Below are 23,428 nucleotides of genomic sequence, written 5' to 3' on the forward strand. Positions count from 1 at the left end.
TGACACCATACTTTTATAAATAAGTACTGGGTTAATCTTCACTGCCCCCAGGATTTAGATTCCCCTTAGCACGCAATCTTCACCATCCGCAAGATGGCGGCGGCCCGGGAAAAAAAATAATAAAGATGCAAAAGTTCGCTAGATGGTCTCCAGACCCTCTAGAGAACTCTGGCTCCACTTGCAGGTTGAATACAGGTACTGCATTCAACCATGCAAGTCAATGGAGTCCAGCTTTCTAATCACTGTGTGATTAGTAAAAATAAATTAAAAAATAAAATAAAATTAATAATTATTAGAAAAAAATAGTTAAAAAAACTGTGAAATGTAAAAATAATTTCCTACTGATTTCACTATCAGGGGAACCTTTAAGTTAAAAAAAATTTAAAAATTTTTTTTTTAAAAAGGCAAAAAAAAAAAATATATATATAAAAAATATATTTTTGTGAGCAAGTCCTAAAATTAGCACATTAGCTTAAAACAATTCTCGCATGGAAAGAGTTAAAATACTGGCATATTAAATGCCCATGGGGTGTCTACTTTTATTTGATGGTGTAAATTAAATTGGCCGAGTTCAACAATGTCCCAATTAACACGGAAGGCCACACATCTAATTTCCAATTAGAAAAATGCACACGTATCAAATGTGGCCTTTTAGTTCCCCCAAAAAATGACAAACCCATGCATGTGGAGTATCACTGTACTCAGGAGATGTTGCTGAACACATATTGGGTTGTCGTGTGACAGCGGCATATACCAGGAGCTGTAAATTCATACATAAAGTAGGTGTGTGGGGGAAAAATACACACAAACAAATACTACTGCAAACTTTTAAAAAATGCTGGTGGTAAAATGCGTGCATGCAAAGAGTTAAAATACCAGCATTTAAAATATCCTGGGTTGTCTAGTTTTCAAAAATATATGGTTTTATTGGGCACACTGAAATGGCCCAGCTCAAGGATGTACCAAATAGGGCATGGGCAGTGGATCCCCAAATGCCAAAGTTCAACATTGAAAAATGCGCATGCCCCAAATGTGGCCCTTTTGCCCCCAGCCAGGCAAAATCATTCATGTGAGGTATCGCTGTACTCAGGAGATGTTGCTGAACACATATTGGGGTGTTTTTTGATAGTGACATATACCAGAACCTTTTAATTCATACCTGAAGTAAAATGTGTGTGACAAAACAAATGCAAAAAATGACTACCACAAAGTTTGACAAAGACTGGTGGTAGATATGGTGCATGGAAAGAGTTAAAATACTAGCATTTGAAATACCCTGGGGTGTCTAGTTTTCAAAAATATATGATTTGATGGGGTAAATTGCATTGGCCAGCTTCAAAGATACCCGAAATGGCACATGGGGGGAAGAATTACCAGATTTGGAAAAAATGGCTTTGAAATAGCAAAACACTACCTGTACTTATTGCCCCATAACGTGTAGGAAAAAGCAAAAAAACATTGGGTATTTCTAAACTCAGGACAAATAGTAGAATCTATTTAGCAGGTTTTTTTCATTACCTTTTATAGATGAGTAAAAGATTTTTCAACTAAAAGTTAGAAAAAGTAATTTTTTTCTAAATTTTTCATCATATTTTATACTTTTTTAATAGTAAATAATATGATACAATCAAAACAATGCCATATAAAGAAAGCCCGTCTTGTCCTGAAAAAAACAATATATAACTTGTGTGGGTTCAGTAAACGGGAAAGAAGAAAATTACAGCTAAACATGAGCAGCGCAGAAATGTTAAAACGGCCATTGTCCCAAAGGGTACAAAAAGTAAAATCAGCCTTTGTCACGAAGGGGTTAAACTTCTTACATCGGAAGAAATGGGCAGACTAGATATGCCGAATGGTTCTTATCTGCCATCAAATTCTGTTTCTATGTTTTTGCTTATACTCCAAATAAGAGCAGCCTCCGTTCGCTAAAATGAATGAAATCAAAGGCCACTCATGGTAACAAATTATACTATTTTCCAGTTTACCCGCGCGAAAATCTAAAATCAAAAGGCTTTCAGCCAAAACAACTTTACCGAAGGTTTCTTTTTAGACAAATACTAACTTCAAAGCACCTATTAGATGTATGATCTAGCATATTTGGTATTTGTTTCCTGAACTACAAAAGTGCAATGTGGGTCATTCCTACTGCTTTATAGCATGACTTACAACTTGTACATTAAACTAAATTCTGCTATTATGGAAGGATTGATTACAACAAATAGTGTTTGGTTGTTTTATAACTGCTAAGCTGCTATTTGAGGCCTTCGATCATTTGAGGTATACATGTATGTACTAAACTAATGCTACTGTTTTAAAAAAACAAAATTTTAACACTACAACCATGCTACATAATTAGATCTGTGAAAGTCCCTGGCTTGCGAGGACACACAAGCTCAAGTATATCAGCTGCTCATTGCCTCAGCTTCCAGAGACTGCTAATTCCTGCTTGTATATTATACAAAAATAAAACATTCTACAGCTCGCTGTTTGTAAACAAAGATCTCTATAGGTGTAACTGTAATGCAGCTTGTACTATAACACTCTGCCATCCTGTGTGAGGCTAGATCATTGCAGGAGGGCCGTATGCACTCAAGCCTGCTCAGGCTGAACGCAGCGCACGGTGACTGGGCAGTGGGCAGGCTGCAAACTACAGGAGGGGGCGTGATAACAGACACTGAAGCGGGAAATGGTGGGTGTGACTACCGAGCCAGCTCTTAACACATTAAACGTACGTACGCACACAGGGCTCGCGCTGTTGAGGAGAGCGACCGAAGGTACACATTAATCCGCCCGATGAACCAACCTATCTGCCGACCATAACCTTCTCCAGTCGAAGGCTATCCGTTCTGATGTTTTCAGCGCTATTACAGCTTGGGCTCCGCGGCCTTCTACCGTTTTTACTCTATATGTCCCGTGAGGGCATAGAGGAAACACCTGCAGGTTTTATGTAACTCCGAACATGTTGGGCGCGGAACACTGAGCTGCAGCTATATCGAGCAATCAAAGGACATCGTACTCTGAAAATCCTGACTTTATATATTTATAAATTAATGTATACGTACATAAGAGTCAATCGTTTCCCTCGTCTGGATGTGTACAGGGTACATCAGGTGGAAGTTCATTTTAATTAATGTTTATTTTTGGGCAATAAACCTCTTAAAGCCCGTTGACTCGCATGTTATCAAAGTTTTAGTGTCGTCTGGCGACTTCTTGTTTCAGCATCAGCACCCTACTGTACCCGCCGTCTCACTAGCGTAGGGCTTTACATTAAGCCCTTTATGTATGAGGCACATGTTGCTTCACGTCACTGTCCGTGTTAGTAATTACAAATCGATAAGGATACCCATCTATTGTACCATGACTAGTAAACATATGCCAACTCCTAGGCTCGTTGCACTTGCAATGGGCGTATGGTGTCTGGACCCCTTAGTCCCTCCTCTAACACCCGTCACCCCACACACCCCTTCCCATTTCCTCAACAAACATTCAACTTCGTTTTTTTTTTTTTTTTACAAACACATTTATTTGTAGTCTTCCCCCCCCCTTGACGCAGGAGAAATTGCATATTTCAAGTACGTCATTAACATGGCGCCAAAAGCTGGTTAAGCCCCTGAGCTTTATTTACTCTAAGGTAGCATTCCGTTGTATTTGTACCCATTAGTGTGGCAAACAAGAGAGGGTAATAATGGATAGTTACAAGAAGACAAATCCCTTGGAGTCCAATCCTCCCCCATCCAAGAGCCCCCCCGGGTTGCAAAAGAGAGCAAAATAATTTGAGGGAATAAAGGAGAGGAAGAAAGTGGCAAAAAGATGACAGGAGGGAGCGGAAAGGGCACGAAGGGGAGTGAATACAAGATAGGAGGGAAAGGAGAGGGGGCAAGGAATAAAAAGGAGGGGAGCTTGAGAGAAGAGTGAAGGAAGAAAAATGGAGTTTTGCTAGAGAGGGGGGAAACATGGAGAAACAGTACTTGACTTGTAGTGCCACCCGCTCATTTAGCTTGTTTATTTGTGTATATATCTCTATGTATCCTGTACTAGACAGACATATGAGATTCTATCAGATGGAAAGGAGGACACCATGAGACCGAGGGATACGAGTTACACCCCCCTACCTGGATCGCCAAGTCTCATAAAAAAAAAACTCCCCATATCCCTCCTGCATGCGACTGACATAGGATTGAGTGCAAAGTAAGCCTCACAGCACCCACCCCCTTTCCTAGCAGAACAGCCCGCAACCATTCATATCTCCATACACGCGCTCATATGTACATATATGTGTGTATCTCAAGGAAATCTTCATTAGAAGGAGATCAGCACCGATCGCGAAGAGCAGCCATCACGTTTGAACGCTGATTTTTGGATGACATACATGGAGTTACTTTCTATCCACTCCTAGAAGGGAGAGAGAGAGGAAAGAGAAGGAAGGATATCATCTTTTGCTATACTGAGTGCGATGATTCGCTGGACTTTCTGTGGAATGGTCTTATCTGTTTTTTCAGTAGGATCCTCCCCTATTTTAACCTGAGCTAATTTCAACAGTGAGGACACCCCACACACACAGCAAGGTAAACCGCTTAAGCCCATGTCCTTTTACTGTATGGTGCATTTCGGCTTTTATTCGTTATGCTCGTGCAGGGCACTTAATGCAGATATAAGAGCAGGATGGATTCGAACGAATTCGTACTGAGCCCTGTAGAGGTGGAAGCTGGCGAGAGGTGGGTGGGTGCCAGCATAAGACATTGCGCATGTTGGACAGGCATGTTTAAAGAGTAAGAGGGAGGGGAATGCATAAGCGACAAGTTTTCCAAGCACGCATCGCGTATTTACAAAATCGTCTTTATTAATGACTGCAGCATCTTGTGCCTGGGCACCCCGCTCCGGCATATGCCAGGTTTATTGGCATCGTGTTGGGCAGGTTTCCAGTGATATAGCCGCCAGTTGGAGGCAGGATGCCAGTGCGATCAGGACGAGAGGGGAAAGTGCAGTTTCATGTTTACATGCTGCTCGCATATTTATGAGTCGTGGATCATCCATATAAAATATCCTTGCGTCTGCCATACGGATGGATTACTTCGCATTTCACGTGTATAGCGAGCTGCGTTTACATCCGCCAGAAAACACTTATGTCATTTTAAGCCACAGCATTTGCAATAGATTCTGTGACATGGCTGATCTTCAGCTTGGGTTATGATGGCTTCTGGCGAGAGGGGGGCTGGCATTAGAACACAAATGCATTATTAAAGCAGCAGCTTGCACAAATTCTAGGATGGACGGCTGCTGTCATCTCTGTGATGATTGCAATGGAAATGTACTGCTGCTGGGTCTGTGCTGCACGTTGAGGGAGAGGGCTGTAGGGGGCGTGGCTGTTGTTTACCTTCCGAAACGCACACGAATCCCCTCCGATGCCTCTGGGGGCGTCTCTGCTTCTCAAGATCTTCGTCGGCAGCAGTTTCTGTATAAACATTTCTCTCTCGCTCCCCTGGCACACACGGAATAAAATGCAGTCACCCCCTCCCTTTGCATCGCTCTCTTGCACATGCACAGTCATTGCAAGTCCTCCCCTCTCGCATGCTCTCTGAGATCATCTTCAATTTTACACGGGAACGTAGCAATCGGTTAAGAATATAGAGCTCTAAAGGAGATGATGTTTAAGAATAAATTACAGTTTGCTAGTGCTCGATCTACTTGCAACATTTAATAGCTACGTCATGTACTTTTGCTCACATGGAAGGTGTTCAGAGCATCATGATAGTCCCACATGTATAAGATAAGCAGGAGGAGCCAATGACAAAATGATGTTAAACTATGCACATAATCATATGTATGTGTGTGTGTGTGTGTGTGTATGTATATATGTATATGTATATATATATATATATATATATGCACACCCATTGCGAGAGGGACTTTCTTTCTAGAGTCAACAGCTTACTTAGCTCACGTGAAGACACACAGCAAGACAAAATGCAGCATGCAGTAACATGCAGAGAGCGACTGACATGTACAGAGTCTGCTCAAAACACTGATGGGCAATTTAGATCTAACAGGACTCGGATACTGCCAGTGACATCTTAATTTTGTGTATGCAATGTCATCAAAAGTGCACTTCTAGAATACTTGCCTTTGCGCCACACCACTTGTTTTGGTTTGCCCGTAATGTAAATGTTGTATGTGAAGTTTGTTCGTATTATGCTATTTATGTGTGTTGCAGTTCATTTCATGCCGCTGCATCCAATGTTCCTGTATATTGTGGCATGCCAATCTCTCCGCACATGTTTACTTTTTCTTCAGTACTTTTGTCCAGACAATATTGGTCTACATATGTTACCATAATGTATTTCCAACTGGCTTCAGTTTGTTGTACAATACCTAATGTGTACCATATGACACCACTCCCTTTTCAGATACTTATGGTTCCTCTCCTGCGCTGTGTGGCAAATATTATGGAGATGTGCCGCAGGTACCTGTCTCTATCACAGCTACTAGCATATACAGTGACATGCTAAGAGCTGAAGTGTCATTAGCATGCACCCTGGCAATTGGCTGTGCGTAGGAAGATGTGTATGGGGCAGGGTGCAGTAGGCAAGTGTCTCTCACATTGTTTTTCAACATCACTGTAGCACTCAGAGTAACTTAGATTTCAGCTGGCACTTTATTCACGGTTTGGATGCATACAACAGACACGTTTGTTTTGTCAGTTACTGTCCTCACAGTTTTGTTGATTCGATTACTTAGGAGCTTTTAGAACAACTCATTTTTATTTGCCAAATATGTATTTTCACATTATCACATAATGTGTAGGGTGTAGATACGCTTAAACCCGATCAGCTGCAAGAGGCAGCGTCTCTGGACCAACTGTGGATGCAGGTGCTGCAAACAGATGTTCTTGTGTATTCTTCTGACAAACCGTTGGGAAGAGTTTTTTGTTGGTTTTTTTTTGGTCCTAGAATGTGTCATTCTGCATTTGCATCTTTTGTTCTGACTCAACATTAAAATTCAATGTTTCTGTGCTGTACTATAGCGCATGATATACATTTTATTCACTTGGTTGTATAAATATTACTTAACATGAAAAACATACTTTTGATGAACCCTTGCCCTCTTGACAGCACCGTTTAACAGGTTTACAAATACTGAAATCGGGTATTTTAGATTTATAGAATTACATGCATTTTCCATAACTTCATAATTTTATGTCATATGTGGACATTAAATGATACTTTTACAAGTTAAACATAACCGTGTCATCTCAGGCTTTGGTTATTTATGTTTTGGAACACATATATCAATAGAGTGCTGACTTAAAAGAAAAGAGAAAGAAAGAGAAAGATGTAGCCCCAGCTAAGTGCAATATTTCTGACATTACAATGATTTCAAGCTGGTCACTTTACTATGCATTACACACCTTTTGTATTTTGGGTTGGAATGTTCAGGATGTGGTGAGTACTTTGTGGTACTGTGTGTTGGCTTCTAGATTATTGAGTCATTCGGTTCGTTCCACACTTATATGGTTTTACAGTCATCTAAGTAGTTTCCAGAGTCTGTGTTGAATGGCTAATTGTATATTAATTCTGAAAATGTATGGATACCCCTCACCTAAACCCTTTATCTTGAAGGGTAAAGACTCTGGTTCCTGGGCTTTGAATTGGACTTAATTTAGTGGCAAGTAGTTTCCCAACTTTATAATTATTAGATTAAGTCCCAACTAAGTGTGGGTCAATTCAATATATGGCTAACAAATCTTTTTATCTGGAAATGTAGTAGAACTTTTTAATGAATGGTATGCATATGCCACCCAGTATCCTCTTTTTCTATATTTAGCTTATGAAATAGGGACATCATTCTTGTTAATGCTTTTTAAACACACATGTTTACTTTTTCTGTTCCTATGAGCACTTTGGGCACTCGTGAAATCTCATATTTACTATTACAAAGCTATATCTGTTTAACAGGACACTCCAGCCATCATATGCACTTTAATGGTAGTTGTGTGTTTCTTTTAACTTTTCATGTTGTCAGTTTTGTTTTGTTGCCCCTATGTGCATTTGCTCCTTTCCCCACACCATCCTAGCAAAATATCCCTGGCCAAGCACATCTCCCTGCAGGGTTGGGATCACTGAATCCATTGGGAGGCAGGAGGGACTTGGTGGGAAAGAGGAGTGTAACTATTGTACTTAAATGTTTTGATTTCGTTATGTGTTTAATTATGTGTATACACATGAGTGTCCTGTTCAATAAATGTGGTTCTATTTTCACTGTACACTGTGTCTTGGCAAGTGGCTGGGTGACTTGGAGTTATAATCACTTGGCTGCCTAGCTTACTATCGGCAAGGAAGACCTACACGACAGAGTTACTTCAACTTGAATACAGGTCACTGTAAAATGGTGACAAGAATAGACCACGAAGGAGAAGGGCAGTGCCTTCTGTGTCTGTTTTTTTCCCATTTTGGAAAAATGCACAGAGTCACAGCTCACAGTAAAAAGGTTTCTTCTATAGTAGGTGTGTCAGCGACATTTTATTGTCCCTTTTTATAATCAGAAAGTTAAAGTAAGTTGTGTGCTGAGATGCATAAGTTTATGCAAAATTTGTGTTGATTATAAAGTTATTTTGGCTTGCACATGGCAGTTTGTAACACTGGATGCTGAAATGCTTCATTATTGAGGCATTAAGAAACGCCAAAAACCCACCTCAGTATCTTCACAAAAATCCTGCCATGGAAAGAGTCGAAATACTGGCATTTGAAATACCCATTGGGTGTCTAGTTTTCCAAAAATGTAAGATTGTATGGGGTAAATCGAATTGGCTGGGTTCAAAGATATCCTAAATAGGACCTGAGCACGGGCTGACAAGATACATGGGTGGTACTCAGAAGATGTTGCTGAATACATATTGGAGTGTTGTTTGCATGTGGCATATACCAGGGGCTGTAAATTCATACCTGAATTGCAATGTGTGTGAAAAAAAAAAATACCAGAAACTTTGACAAAGGCTGGTGGTAAAACGAGTGCATGGAAAGGGTTAAAACACTAGAATTTGAAATACCTTAGGATATCTAGTTTTCAAACCTACATGATTTGATGGGGTATATTGATTAAGCTGGGTTCAGAGATGTCCCAAATTGGACATGGGGGCAGAATGACCACATGTCAAAATTGCAATTTAAAAAACGTACTTGTTCATGTCCCAAATGTGGCCTTTTAACCCCAAACAACCTGATAAGCCTATGCATGGGTGGTGTCACTGTACTCAGGAGATGTTGCTGAACACATATTGGGGTGTTTTTTGGCAGTGACATATACCAGAAGCTGCAAAATTCATACCTCATGTAGAATGCGTGGGGGAAAAAACATGCAAAAAAAACAATTGACGGTGGCTGGTGGTAAAATGTGTGCATGTAAAGAGTTAAAATACCAGCATTTGAAATACCCTGTCTAGATTTTAAAAAATAGATGGCTTGATGGAGTAAATTGAATTGGCCAGCTCCAAAGATGTCCCAAATAGGAAATGGGCGCAGGATGACCAGATGTCAAAATTTCATAATTTCCTTAAATTCTCCTTTTGTGTATTTGTAGTGTGTCTATGTCCCAGCCGACTTCAGCTCTGGCTTGCATGAGATTTCCAAATGAGAACCCCTGTGCACACACATGCTTGTAAAGTATAATTCTAAACAAAAAAAACCTGCACCGTCTGCTTACACATGCACATACAGTCGTGTGAAAAAGAAAGTAACCCTCTTTGAATTCTATGGCTTTACATATCACGACCTAATGACAATCATCTGTTCCTCAGCAGGTCTAAAAATTAGGTAAATGCTACCTCAGATGAACACATGTCATATTACGCTGTCATGATTTATTAAAAAATAAAGCCAAATGGAGAACCTATGTCTGAAAAACAGATACACCTTATGATTCAATAGCTTATAGAACCACCTTTAGCAGCAATAACTTGAAGTAATCATTTTTTGTATGACTTTATCAGTCTCTCACATCGTTGTGAAGGAATTTTGGCCCACTCCTCATAGAGGGTATACTTTCTTTTTCAAACTACTGTACATACATGGCCACGCACAAACACTCTCATGCTAACGTACATACAGTCATACATGCATACTCCCTTAGGATTTTTTGCTGCTCGCTTCTGTGTTTAACCTCATGTTAATGTGACCTTCCGCGTTCCAGCCTCTGTTCCAAAATTGTTCACAAAGATCAGACTGGCCCTGAATAATATTGGACAGGCCTTGTGTGCCACCCTTGATGAGAGGCACCTTGGGTGGAACGGACCCCCTGCCCCCCCCAAGTACCAAGTACACTGCTGCAGATGCCATTGAAGGTAGGCCTTTACATTCTGCTAGTGGATGTTTTACTAGTAAAGGAACAGATGGCCTCCCTGATCTCGAGATTGAGAAAATATCCCAAAGAACTCTCATTAGTGTTTATCCTCTGTCTATTCCTGAAACTGATGGCATGGATCAGTATATTGAAGAAAACGTAGGGAAGGACTTCACCAAACTATCTTGGTTCCCAACAGGTGCAGTTTTTTTTCCTTCTCACCAAGAAAGAGGGAACTTTATGTCCCTATGTTAACTACAGGGGCCTAAAATGCAGCACGGTCAATAATACCATTCCAGAATTCTTCAACAGGTTAAAAAAGCTCTACAGTGTCCACCAAACTAGGTTTTTCAGGAGCATACAACCTGGTACGAATAAGACAAGTAGATGGAAGCTTTGAACACATGTTTTGGGTCACTATGACTATAGCATGTATAGTTTGAAAACTAGACACCCAAGGTATTTTAAATGTTGATATTTCAACTCTTTCCATGCAATAATTCTACCATCAGCCTTTGTCAAAGCTTGTAGTAGTCATTTCTTGTGTTTTTTTTCCACACACGTACTTTAGGAATGAATATACAGCTCTTGGCTGCCTCCTAAGCTCTTTTAAATCAGGTATCCACTGCAATACACTATATGACAGACAATGCCCCAGGGAGGGGCCACATGGGGCCCCTGCAATCAATTTTGGTGTTGCAGAATGCCTCAACGTCGAGGCATTACAGCAACACCGTTTAATCAAAGACATTCATCGGCATTAAAACCACTTACACTACCAGAGATCTCTTCTTGGCACCTAAGGTTTTGGGGAGCACCTTGCTGTCAAATTGTACCCCACCAGCGCTGTTGAACCCAACAGTTTAGTGTTAGTTTGTGTGTGTCCATGTTACATAATTAAGGAGTTCATATAATCTTACTGTGTGTATTTGCGTGTTCATTAGTTTCATTAAAGAAAAAAAATACTGACTTTTTTTTTAATTTTATTTTTTGTTGACCCCTTCATAAGTACATATGTATAATAAATATAGGTATAATTCACACTTTAAGCCCCCTGAGTTTGTCTCTACACATTGTCTCTGCACAAAATTGTAATCCTCCAATCATCCAAGTTGAAAATGAATGCAAATATTCCGATAATGGAAGCCTTTTGTACAGTATAGTCTGCCTATGTGTTCCCATAAACCTGATTATTTTTTTTACTATATTTATATGTGCTTTTTTTTTTTCTTTAGCTATTACTGCAAGTGACATCAGTTACTGGCATTAGGCAGACCCCTCCCACCACATTTTTGCATGCACATGCTCACTCTATACAGAGTGATTCATTGATTCATGTGATTCATCAATAAAAGCTATGCATTACAGTTGATGCTTGTAAAAATTATCAAGAAACCAATGTCTGTAATATCCAGTAAACATAGCTGGTTTGACATGGGATTGTATGAACAGCTGGAATGTTTCCTTTTTGACCTGTTTTCTTTGACAATGCTGCTATTGTTGGGAACTGTTGCTCTCCATCTCAAAATAAACACGTTACATTTTTGAGGAATGATGGTTACAACTAAAATGTTTTCCATATTTGCTCGATTATAAGACGACCCCCCCAAATTTGAATATTAATTTAGAAAAGAAAAAGCCTGAATATAAGACTACCGCATAGAAAAATGAGTTTTTCTAGCAAGTATTAAATCACATGTAAACTATTTTATCATATTTAATGAAACTATGATTGAGAAAAATGCATTTCTTGTTTTTATTTCTACTCTAGCCAACAAATGCACTTTATGCACATGACCGCCTGTTGCTTTTGACTACTCCTGTTTTAAATGATGTGAACAGTCAAATATTTTTAGCAGTTTCCTACATGATATTTTACTTTAACATTATGAGTGATTCATTATATGAGACAGAAGCTAATGAGGTGGTAAACCCATGCATTCAAGCTGCAGATGACTTTGATATTGTGGTATACCACACTGGGCAATGTAACTATGATAACTCCTAATACTGTTTAAATGGAAGAACTTATGTTAGAACTTATGGCACATGACCCAGCAGTAGTTGCCACAAGCAGCCGATTTCACTCTAGGCTAAAACTAAAGTGGACATCCTGTTTATAACACATTAAAGCAGGGCTTGACAAATTTGTTGTGAATCTAGGCGCCAGGTAAAAAAGTTAGGAGCCAGGATTTTTTTAAACTAACAGTTGGTCAGGAGTGATCTGATCATCATCAGCCCACTTACTAAACTCACAGCGTTTGACCTGGAAGCACCCTGGACTTTCAGGTCAGTGCTGTTTGTTTTTTTGTAAATACATTTTTTTCATTTTTTTTAACTCTTTCGATGCTGATGTTCCATTGGAGCACAGCATTGACAGATATTTAGTCCCCACAAGCTTGTGGGGACAAATGTTAACCCCTGCAATGCCACGAATGTGTCATACACAATTGTGGCATTGAAGGGGTTAACGCTGCACCGTCGCTCTCATGGAGTGATCAGGCAGCAGGGGGGTGTTGGGGCTGGTCTCCACACTCATGTGGAGACCAAAGAACCCTCTCACCCTGTCCCTGAAGCTGCCTCTGGCAGCTGGGAAGCAATTGCTGGTCTATAGACCAGCCACTGCAGGGGGGAGTCTATGATGACTGCTGTAGGCTTCTATGCCTACAGGAATCATCAAAGGGCTTGTGGGGGCTCGTTTTTTTTGCTGTTGCTGGTCTGCCTGGGCTTCCAGGCAGACCACCGGCAGCAGAGCCCCTTACAAAACGGGAGTTAACCCCTAAAACGCCGCGATTGCGGCATTGAAGGGGTTAACACTGCACTGTCGCTCTCAGGGAGCGATCAGACAGCGGGGGGGGGGTGTTGGGGCTGGTCTCCACACTCATGTGGAGACCGAAGAACCCTCTCCCCTGTCCCTGAAGCTGCCTCTGGCAGCTGGGACTCAATTGCTGGTCTATGGACCAGCCATTGCAGAGGGAGTCTCTTTGATGACTGCTGTAGGCTTCCATACCTACAGGAGTCATCAAAGGGCTTGTGGGGGCTCGTTTTTGCTGTTGCTGGCCTGCCTGGGCTTCCAGGCAGACCACCAGCAGCAAAGCCCCCAAAACGGGAATTAACCCCTAAATGCCGCGATCGCGGCATTGAAGGGGTTAACGCTGCGCTGTCGCTCCCATGGAGCGATCAGACAGCTGGGGGGTGTTGGGTGAGGTCCCCAGACTTGTGTGGGGACCCAATCAACACACAACCCCCTTCCCTGAGGCTGCCTGTGGCAGCTGAAAACACGAGTGCTGCTTTTCCAGCAACCGCGTTTTCAGCCTACAGGCTCACTCCGTGGGAGTGATCTCAGGCTCACTCCGTGGGAGTGATCTCAGGCTCGGGGGCGGGCTCGGAGTGGCTGTGCTGTCTGCCCAGACTTCTGGGCAGACAGCAACAGCGCCCCCATGTGGTGACTCAGCCTCTTACATCCACAATTTTTTCTGGATGTAAGAGGCTGACAAAACCTAGGCGCCAGGACAAAATTCTCTGTCGCCATGGCGACCTGACGCCTGGGATTTGTCGAGCCCTGCATTAAAGTGTTAATATAATTTGTATTAAATATATTTATATCAGCTAACTGGTGCAAACATAATTTACCAGAATCATTTGGTAGAGACCTAAACAAAAAGAGATCTAGATTTATATAGCCTAGAGATTTTAATTTCTTGCACAAAACCTTTTTAAAGAAATGATTGCTAGGAAAATGTGCTTCCTTAAACTTGGGCTACTTTTGCATCCCAAAAGCAAGATGCTTTGAATGGCCATGCAAAGAGTAATTTGCTTTACATGTATCAAAGGGTAGCCTCAAAGCTTTTTGTTATCCTTTTGACAGGTATTTAACTCCTTAAGGAGCAGACTGTTTTGTTTTCTTCTTTTTGTACCCTTCTCTCATTTCTTGCACGCACACAAATTTAAATAGTTTTTATTTTTCGGGACAAGAAGGGCTTTCTTTACATACCATTATGTTTTTATCATATTAGGTTTACTAGAAAAAATGGTGGTAATCTGGAAAAAAAAACTTTCACTTTTTTATGATTTATTTGAAAACTCTCTTGCTCATCTACAAAAGATAATGAGGTATGACTTTACAGCTCTTAGTATATGTTACTACGAAATAAAACCCCAATATGTATTATCCAACAACTTCTGAATACAGTGATACCACCCATTCATGTTTGTCAGGTTGTTTGGGGGCTAAAAGGCTACATTTGGGACATGAGCTATTCAGTTTCTTCAAACTGGAATTATGACATCTGTTCAATCTGCACCGTGTCCAATTTGGGACATCTTTGAACTTGGCCAATTTAATTTACCAAATCAAACTATACAACACGTTTTGTGAACCAAGAGATAGGCTTTTGTTGGCATTCTAAGGTTGGGGCAAATGTGCCTGCTTTTTGTTCCTTTCTTATTTTATTATATTTTAAGGTTAAGGTTTGGAGACCTTTTCTGATCTCTCTGATCCTTCTCAATTACAATGTATGCATTACACCCCTGATGCATGTATGAAACTGAAAAATGCCTTAAATGCTTGTGGTTGAATTTAATAATCTGATTATTTCTGTAACCTTATCTTCCTCTTGCTGCTGTTGGTTAAAGCAGACATGTCTTGAGCCTACATGTTGCACTTTTCTTATGTACATATTCTAATGGTTAATCAGCATAATAGCAAACTGAGAAGATAAGTTGTTAAATGGCCTATACACATCAGACTGTGGCACTGCATTTGAGCAAATCTGTGTATTTACTGACAAACATTTTATGTAACTCCTTTTTTTTACTACTTCTTGGAAACTAGGATGCTGGTCAAACATTACTAAATGGGCAGACTTTTCAGAGAGCTGACCACTGGTTGTATAAGTAGTCTTTATTGTAGCGAAGTGATTTTTACCTACAGAAATTATTCAAAGTATTTCCTATTGAACTGGTTACACCCATGTTGACTTCTCTTAAAAGATTTGCGGCAAAGTTAATATTATCACCATATTAAGATACAGTGAGGGCTTTGCCAAGTTACATATTCATTTTTGGATACATTTCAGTCATGGTTTATGTGATAATTGTAGTTTGCACCACTTAATACGTGGCTTGAAGAACTAAAATACTGGGTTTTAAATAAAGCCCCCAAAAGTTTCCTACATAATCGTTAAAGGGGCAGTACAATGCACCATGCAGCTTCACAATTAAATATTAAATAACTTTGTGAGTACAGCTGCAGCTGTGTCCATGTTGTTGCTGCTTCAATGACCATTCACCATCAATGAACCAGCGATGGAGCCGACTGTACACAACACAGTCAGCAATACATGTATTAGACCAAACGTATTTCCTACAAACTTAGGAGCTGAGGGTAGGGAAGGATACAAATGCATATGGGTGGATTCTGCATAATACCTCCATGTGCTTGCAAGAAGCACAACGGGACACAGATATCATATTTTTGGAGCAGGTACTTTTATACTTTCAAGGTGTACTCCTAGCAAATACATAGGGGATTCTGCATTTGCATTTTCCTTTCTCTCCCAGCTTGTTCCCTAAACCCATCTACATGTACTTTGATGTACTCACTGCCCCAACACTGACTCTGCTAATGCTGCAGTTGGTAGTTCCTGTGCACATGTGAGGAAGCACTTCTGTTGATTTCTTTGGGAAATCATTCCTGCCACTGATTGGTGGCTTTTAAGCAGCCAATCAGTAGTAAGAATTATTAAACCACAGTGAAGGAAGGCAAGTGGGCACTTTCTACAACAGGTAATTACTTGAGTACTATGATATGCATTCTTCTGTAGTGGGGCTGTAAATTGTCTCTTTAATAGCACGTTTTAGTACTATATATATATTGTATCCAAGCACTACTGCAAATATCTGCTTAGTTTGTTTAATATAGCAGTCATACTTAAAATGCTTAATGGTATTTTATGATGTAGAATTTATGTTTGTAGAACTTTTTATGTCATGTTATGACATTATGGGTCTAAGAAAGCAATATGTGACTTAATGCCTTGCTGTTTTTCTGTCTGTTTTTGTGTAATTTGAACTCCGAGAAGTATGCAGAAGCTGGGTAGATGTGAACTGTACAGAAATAAACAGAGAATGAGTAAGCGTGTCAGATCAACAAAAGGGAACATGTTATAAAACAGACAGTACGTCATGTACATCCATTATGTAGAGGTTACTAAAGTTTATTCAGAGTTGTAAACATGGCTAACTATAATTTTGTTATTAAACTGTAATTTTGTAAATGCTGATTATAATAAAGATTGCTAATCAAAAAGGTATTTCAGTAGTAAGGTTGTCATCTAAACCATTTTTCTATTCTGCAATTTAGATGGTATGAAGAGGTGACAGATCTACTGAATAAAAGTAGACATAAATCCTTGATCAGGAACTTGGGTTGTTCAGTAGGTGTATAAAGAAAATGGATTGAAGAATGTTTTTTTTTTTTGGTTTAATGATACGGTGAGGCACCAGGAAGTTTAAATGTTGAAAAAATCTCCGCTAAGATGAGAGCAAATACTTAAGTATAGTATATAAGCTTATTAGAAAGTACTGAACAAATGAAAAAGTAATGTAAAAATGTTTAAATAATTGCTGTCTACAGAGATTAGATTATAATGCCCACATGTTAAAGGGGGTTTAGCCTAGGTGTTTTCTAATCTGCTTTATACTTATATGAAGATATGAAGTGTTAAATCAAAGCTTAATCTTTCTTGTATGTTGTTTACAGCTATACACTATAATTGAACTTGAAAAAGAACTTGGCTAAGCACACTGTCTCATTTATACGGTTAAATCAATTCCTCCTTCTAGGAATTTCTGTAGCTTTGGGGCATAGTGAGCAAAACCTTGTTCATCCAAGTAATTAGTACTCCGGAGAATACTCTTATTAAAATTCTTGCGAGACTAGAAAAAATATCTGACAAATATTTTGTTTTCATTTTTAAACATTTTTAAGTATTTTAAACTTATTTTTTTAAGAATCCTATGTAGACACAAGTCACCTGCAGTTGCTTCTTGGTGTAATCATTTCATTTTATATAACTTTAAAAGTGCCATGAACAAAACATTTAATAAGTCTGTATTTAATTTGAAAGGGTCACATTAAAGCACATTTCAAGGAACATCCATGCCCACAAAGGAAAATTTGCCCTAGTAACGCAGCACAGTGACTGATACCTCCCAAAGAATTGCCATCCTAGGCTGGAATATGCCACTGACATACTATAAACTGAACGAAACGATTTTTGAAAGTTGTTCTACTACATTGTATTGCTCTGTGACTGCAGGAAAAAGTATGTTAACCCTTTTGGAATTATCTGGATTTCTGCATATGATGGTCATTAAATTTGATCTGATCTTCAAGCAAGTCAAAAATAGACAAACACAGTCTACTTCAATGGTGGCCATGCACAGTTAGTTCCTGATATATGTTGCTGGAAGATCTAATCTGCAGTCACCCTTTTCACTATTTCACCTTACTTATTACACTTTACCCATCCCTTTTGTTAGACAGACACCCCATCTAGTATTTTAAGCGGTGTGTGCCCTCCACATGAATTTGTTTGATGGCATTGAGCGGTGTCATTTCTTAAGAGTACCACAGAAAGCCAAAAGAAGGTCTAGCCCTTCAATGACTATTCCTATTGCTTCCTGAAAATATGGAAGCCTTATGTTTTCACTTAAAGTGGGAGCTTCAGTTGTTGGGCAATAACTGTCACTGACCAATCAGCATGTTCTCTGAACTTTGACTGGCATTGGTGTCTGGTGCAGATGTCCCCTAATATGGTTGACCGCTAGAGTGAGAAAGTGTTTATTGCATAACTAGTGGGCTAGTATGCAGGGATCATAAATTGATAGGGGGTATAATTTTAACATATTAACCACATGCTTCTTTTAATGTCCTTTTGATATCAGACAGTCTTGGTGCATATTGGTAAAAAAGAGCTTCCAATTAACATTATCTATTAACATTAACACTCTCCCCTGACCTGTGAGTGCTTACACCATATTTTAATATTTCCAATGCCAGCATCTCAACAGTAAGGCATAAAGTAAATTAGGTTTTGTCACTCATAGTGTAATAGAGGAGACACTGGTGCAGGGTGGGGCAGTTTGTCCCCATTGGTGGAAGCCCCTCTGCCCCAGAAGAGTTCTTCCCCCTCCGATGTTGCCCCTCGGGTTGAGCCTTTTAAGTTTGAACGGCCGCGGGACTTTGTGATGATTTTCCAAGACCAGGGACAAACTCCAGGGGTGCACACAGGTAGTACTTCGTAAGGGAGGCGAAAGGGTGACAAATCTGCCTAGCAGAATGGATTGTGGTACCGTCATGAATTTTGTAGATATGATGGTAACGTTATTTTATTTTTTTATTTTTTACAGATGGAAGAGAAGAGGAGGAAATTCTCATTTAGCAGTGATGACTCGGATACCACTGATAGTAAGATTAATTTTCTGAATACATGAAATATAAGCAGTGTTCTAGATGTTACCCCCATGCTTTTAATTAGTGATCTACTTGTTGAATCCAATAAGTATCTAATTGGACAACAAATTATAAAATTTTTAGTTTGGTTACCTTCACTTTTAGTTTTTGTCCAACACCATGTTTAGATCTGGCACAAATGTACATGCTTTGTCTCTCTTTTGTACAGTGTTTTAAACGTGAAAGAATAACTTCAGAACACTGCTAATCTGTAAATGTAAACATTCGATTGTTGTGGGCATTATAAAGAAACATTTCTGTGCAAAATTTTACATTTTGTGGAACAGTGTTGTCTGCTTTCAAATCCATATCCCTCATAAATCTATTTTATTTAGCAACTATTGTCAGACAAACTAAATTTATATATATTATCTCTGGAAGCAATTATTGCCTAGCTTTGGTAAAACTTTTCCCCCTAAGGATCATTAGGTTCAACTTTGTTTTTTTGACAGATTTGAGATTATACTTTTTTGTTTAAACATGCACATATATATCATAAACATGGAGTGAGCGGTACATTTTGGAAAAGAAAAACTTTTTTTAACAAACTGGCTTAATGTTGTGTCATCTGGTAGTAGATCAAAGAACATGAGTGACATGTTCATAAATATTGGCACTTCTGGGCATATTTGGTAGTATGTTTTTGGGGGATTTTTAAAAACACGTGTATTATAGAATTTCTTATTGTCTTGCTTGCTTCAGGTCATGCAACATCGTGGTCAAGATGCTCCAAAGTCCCAGCAAATAAAATCACATGGCCAAGACAGACAGAGAAGAAACCATCAGAGGTTTGATTTGTTATGCATTTAAAATATAATGACAAAGGGATATTTTAATGATAAATCTAGAAGTATGTGGTCATGAGAAAGCTCTACAGTCACATCTGCTTGGAACACCGTTCTCAACTGCTTTGGTTGTGATTGTCAGATCATTTGTAATTTAGATTTCAGCACAGCTACAAACAAAGTAAAGATTTTTGTTCATATAATTTCCCAAATTCCTGACAGCATCTACTGAAGTCAAAGCAAATGTAGTGGCAGGCAGTCAGTCTGAAGAATACATTTCTTATATTGTAGTGACTCATTAAGGCATAGAATTATTTAAAGAGTTAATCGACTGCAAGCTTTTTGAATCATGTAAATCACAGAGGGAAGATAAAGCAAAACTAGTTCTGCATGTCCTCCCATTAATGCTTTTATTGTTCATTCATTTATGTGTGATTGACTCGTCAACAGAGATGTTAACAGAGATTTCTGTAAGTCTTTAGCTGGCTCTAAAGTATAAGCTGTCTCCTTCCCAAGTTTTGGGAAGGTTTTATTGTTTTGTTCTTTAGAGTTTACCAGTTTTTTAAATTGTTTTTACACAAAATTGTAGTAAATATCTCCTTTAGTGAAATACTATATTATCTTCCTTTCTCCTTCTTAATCATTCAACCAAATGACTTGAAATGCCCCAAAATGCATCTGGTTGTCTGTTAAGTCCCTATATGTAACAGAAGCTTTCCTCACACCTGCTGTAGGGAACTCGTAGTGTGATCATACAGAGGCAGTTCTTTTAAAATAAGATAGGTAAATGTATTTGAACAGGTCTCTGGAAGTTAATCTTGTGTTTACCACATGATCAAATAATTTCTTTGGTAATACACTTATCTCCATCATATGTAATTTTCTTTGCTGTGAGCCATTTAGTAACTGAAATGGAACAGCTCCTGTTGTGAAACCAGAGTGTAAACTAAATTATAAGTGGCGTAATGTGGAATGGAAGATATTAATTATCAATAATGTCATCCTTACAAAAGTTTTATTTTAGTTTAGAAAGGTCTCCACACCACAATATGTCCGGGGACATCAAAATTTAAAGGTTGAGTAGAAGTGCCAACAGAGGAACTACAAGAATGAAAAGACAATCCCTGTGCATAGAGTTGCACTTGTAGTCTGCTAAAACAGTGCACACATAGTAACTATTTTACCATACCTAGTTCTTCATTTTTACATCCCATATATGTTTAAGATGCTGATGTGGTTACCTTTGTCTCGTTTTCCCATGTCTTTTTTTAAACATAAGGACCTTGAAAGCATCTTGTCTACCCTTTTCTTTAGTTGCAATCATTTTACCACATGATCTTTTAATTTCTTTGCTAATACACTAATCTCCATCTTCCTGTTGTCATTTTCTTCTGCTTCAGTTGGTTATTCTATTTGCTTTAAAGCGTCTTAAACAGTTGCTCATATTGTTTGTAACAGCAATTAACATCATCCATGCAAAACCATAAAAAGCTGTGTTGCTAAGCAGCAGCCTTTTTATAGATAATGTGTACATTTCTGCAGTAACCAAGAAATAGTAAACAGTTTAGTAAACATAAATAAAATGGTGAATTTTATTCTTGTTTACAGAATTGATTCTATTCTGCTAACTGCCTTGTTCATCGGTGTCCAATTTAACATTCAGCTTTCAGAAATAATTTAGTAGCTTTTGAGTGGAATAACTGGGTCCTTTTTTTTCCTTACTGTAATTGAAGGCAATTCAGATGTGAAAGACATTCCGATTAGAGTTTGAGTGGATGGGGTTATGGAGGTTTACCAGATCTATGATATGATTATTTAGATGCAGCCCAAAAGCATTTTCCGATATAAGATATGTGAACCTTTGAGTGGGCTTTCAGGATAAGAACTAAAATGCTTCTCTATCAGAATTCAGGAATTCATTTGTTACTGTACCCTGTGCACCACACTTCACATTGAAATTATTTCTTCTTTAATGGTCTAGGGCACCAAATGGGATTATACGGAAACAATGTTGCATTGAAATTTTTTTATTTTCTGTATATTATCAATCTTGCATTTCTACTTGCCACTCAAGCTAAAGCTCTTACTCAGTGGCAGGCCTTGCCTTCTCTCTGCCTTGGATATTACTTAAAATATACAATACAATGCAATGTAATCCAGTAGAACATAAAGATCTATACACAGGTTTTAGCTTAACTAACTTAACCTTAACAAATACTTCTCAACCCCTGGCGAAGTGGGCTTTTTTCATGTGCTCACAAGAATGCTGATGGTTCAGGTATAATAATGTTTATAGCGTTTAAAACACTCAGGCCAACTTCTATCTATGTTTTACATCAAAGTAGTGATCAAGATCAGTTCTCATTTTCATACTTTGCAAGTGTTTTTAATTGCAGCTACTAGTTACTCATTTTTCAAACAAGAGTTTCTACCAAGTTAAACATACACCATCTTTGGTCTAAATAAATGCGAGCTAAAACGATCATGATAATTGCTAGTGACAGGTTATTATCAATTTGGTTACAGACATGGGCGTAAGAACCCCTAAAAATCTGGGGAGACAGCATTTTTCCCCATCAGATCCCACTTTCTCCCAGATCTCTTTTTTTGCAAACATTTCCATTGGCCGCGCTCCACGCTCCCTAGCATGCAATCACTCCCTCCACTCCCACACCAAAAAAATATATGTGCCGCACTGACCGTAGAGTCAGTGCAGTATTCCCTCCTTCTGACTACTCCGTGACATTAAATCCAAAATAGACAAGCAGAGGCTCATCGCTGAAATGGTAAGGTGAGTTTATTTAGCACAGGCAATGTTTCGACACACAGGTCTTTCACGTTGCCCTTGTGAAATAAACTCACCTTACCATATGAGTGCTGAGCCTCTGCTTCTCTATTTTGGATTTATTGAAGGACTTGGTGGTACCCTGGCTGGTGTACCATCTCCCAACTGAGTGCTGCATTCCAACCTTTGTTTCTGTGTATACTCTGTGACATTGAGAGGTCCCCCCCCCCGTAATCATCCCCTGAGTCCCTTTGTCCCTCATTCACTAAGCCACACCTCTCTTTTACTTACTCCCTGTAGTTCAGGTATAGATCAAATAAACAACACATGGAAACAGCACATGCATGTATAGAGTAACTGAATAAGACATACAAACCCTATATTTGCAGGTATATATATAAATAATGTATGGAAACATAGCATAACAGATATGGATCAACAGAATAACACACAAACCCAGCTTTTCAGGTATAGATCAACTGGAATTCACATAAAAAGTCAGCATTAAAGATAGAAACCCCCTATATTACAGGCATAGATTACCGGTTGAACACCCCAAAGGCCAGCCCAGTGTGAGCCAACTTTCTCCCCAAACAGCCCAGTGTGAGCCAACTTTCTCCCCAAACAGCCCAGCTCACAAAAAATTAAAGCAATTCATCCACACATCAATTCATTATTTCACTCATTTACACAATTCATCCACACGTGGATTAATTCATTCTCTTACTCATTCACACAATTCATCCACATTTAATTCATTCATTCTCACTCTTTATTTCAATATGCTTACTACCCCCCTTTTGTTACTTTTACCCCCCTTTCTCACACTATCTACCCCCTTCCTACCCCCTTCTCACACTATCTACCCCCTTCCTACCCCCTTCTCACACTATCTACCACCTCCCTAACCCCCCTTCTCACACTATCTACCCCCTCCCTAACCCCGTTTCTCACTAGCTTCCCTCTCCCTAACCCCCTCTGTCTCTCTGCTCTGTCGCGATATGTGCG

At 39.2% G+C, this 23,428-nt stretch overlaps 1 protein-coding gene across 1 annotated transcript in view; it reads left to right on the forward strand.

The window, feature by feature from the left end:
- The first annotated feature begins 4,203 nt into the window (after positions 1–4,203).
- Positions 4,204–23,428, forward strand: part of JADE2 (jade family PHD finger 2) — a 108,589-nt gene continuing 89,364 nt past the window's right edge. The window contains exons 1-3 of the mRNA XM_053461831.1: positions 4,204–4,565; positions 18,748–18,805; positions 19,553–19,638. Coding sequence (XP_053317806.1) covers positions 18,748–18,805; positions 19,553–19,638 — 144 coding nt within the window. The 5' untranslated portion in view covers positions 4,204–4,565. The remainder of the gene's footprint in view (positions 4,566–18,747; positions 18,806–19,552; positions 19,639–23,428) is intronic.

Source organism: Spea bombifrons, chromosome 4, assembly GCF_027358695.1.
Source record: "Spea bombifrons isolate aSpeBom1 chromosome 4, aSpeBom1.2.pri, whole genome shotgun sequence".
Taxonomy (NCBI): domain Eukaryota; kingdom Metazoa; phylum Chordata; class Amphibia; order Anura; family Pelobatidae; genus Spea; species Spea bombifrons.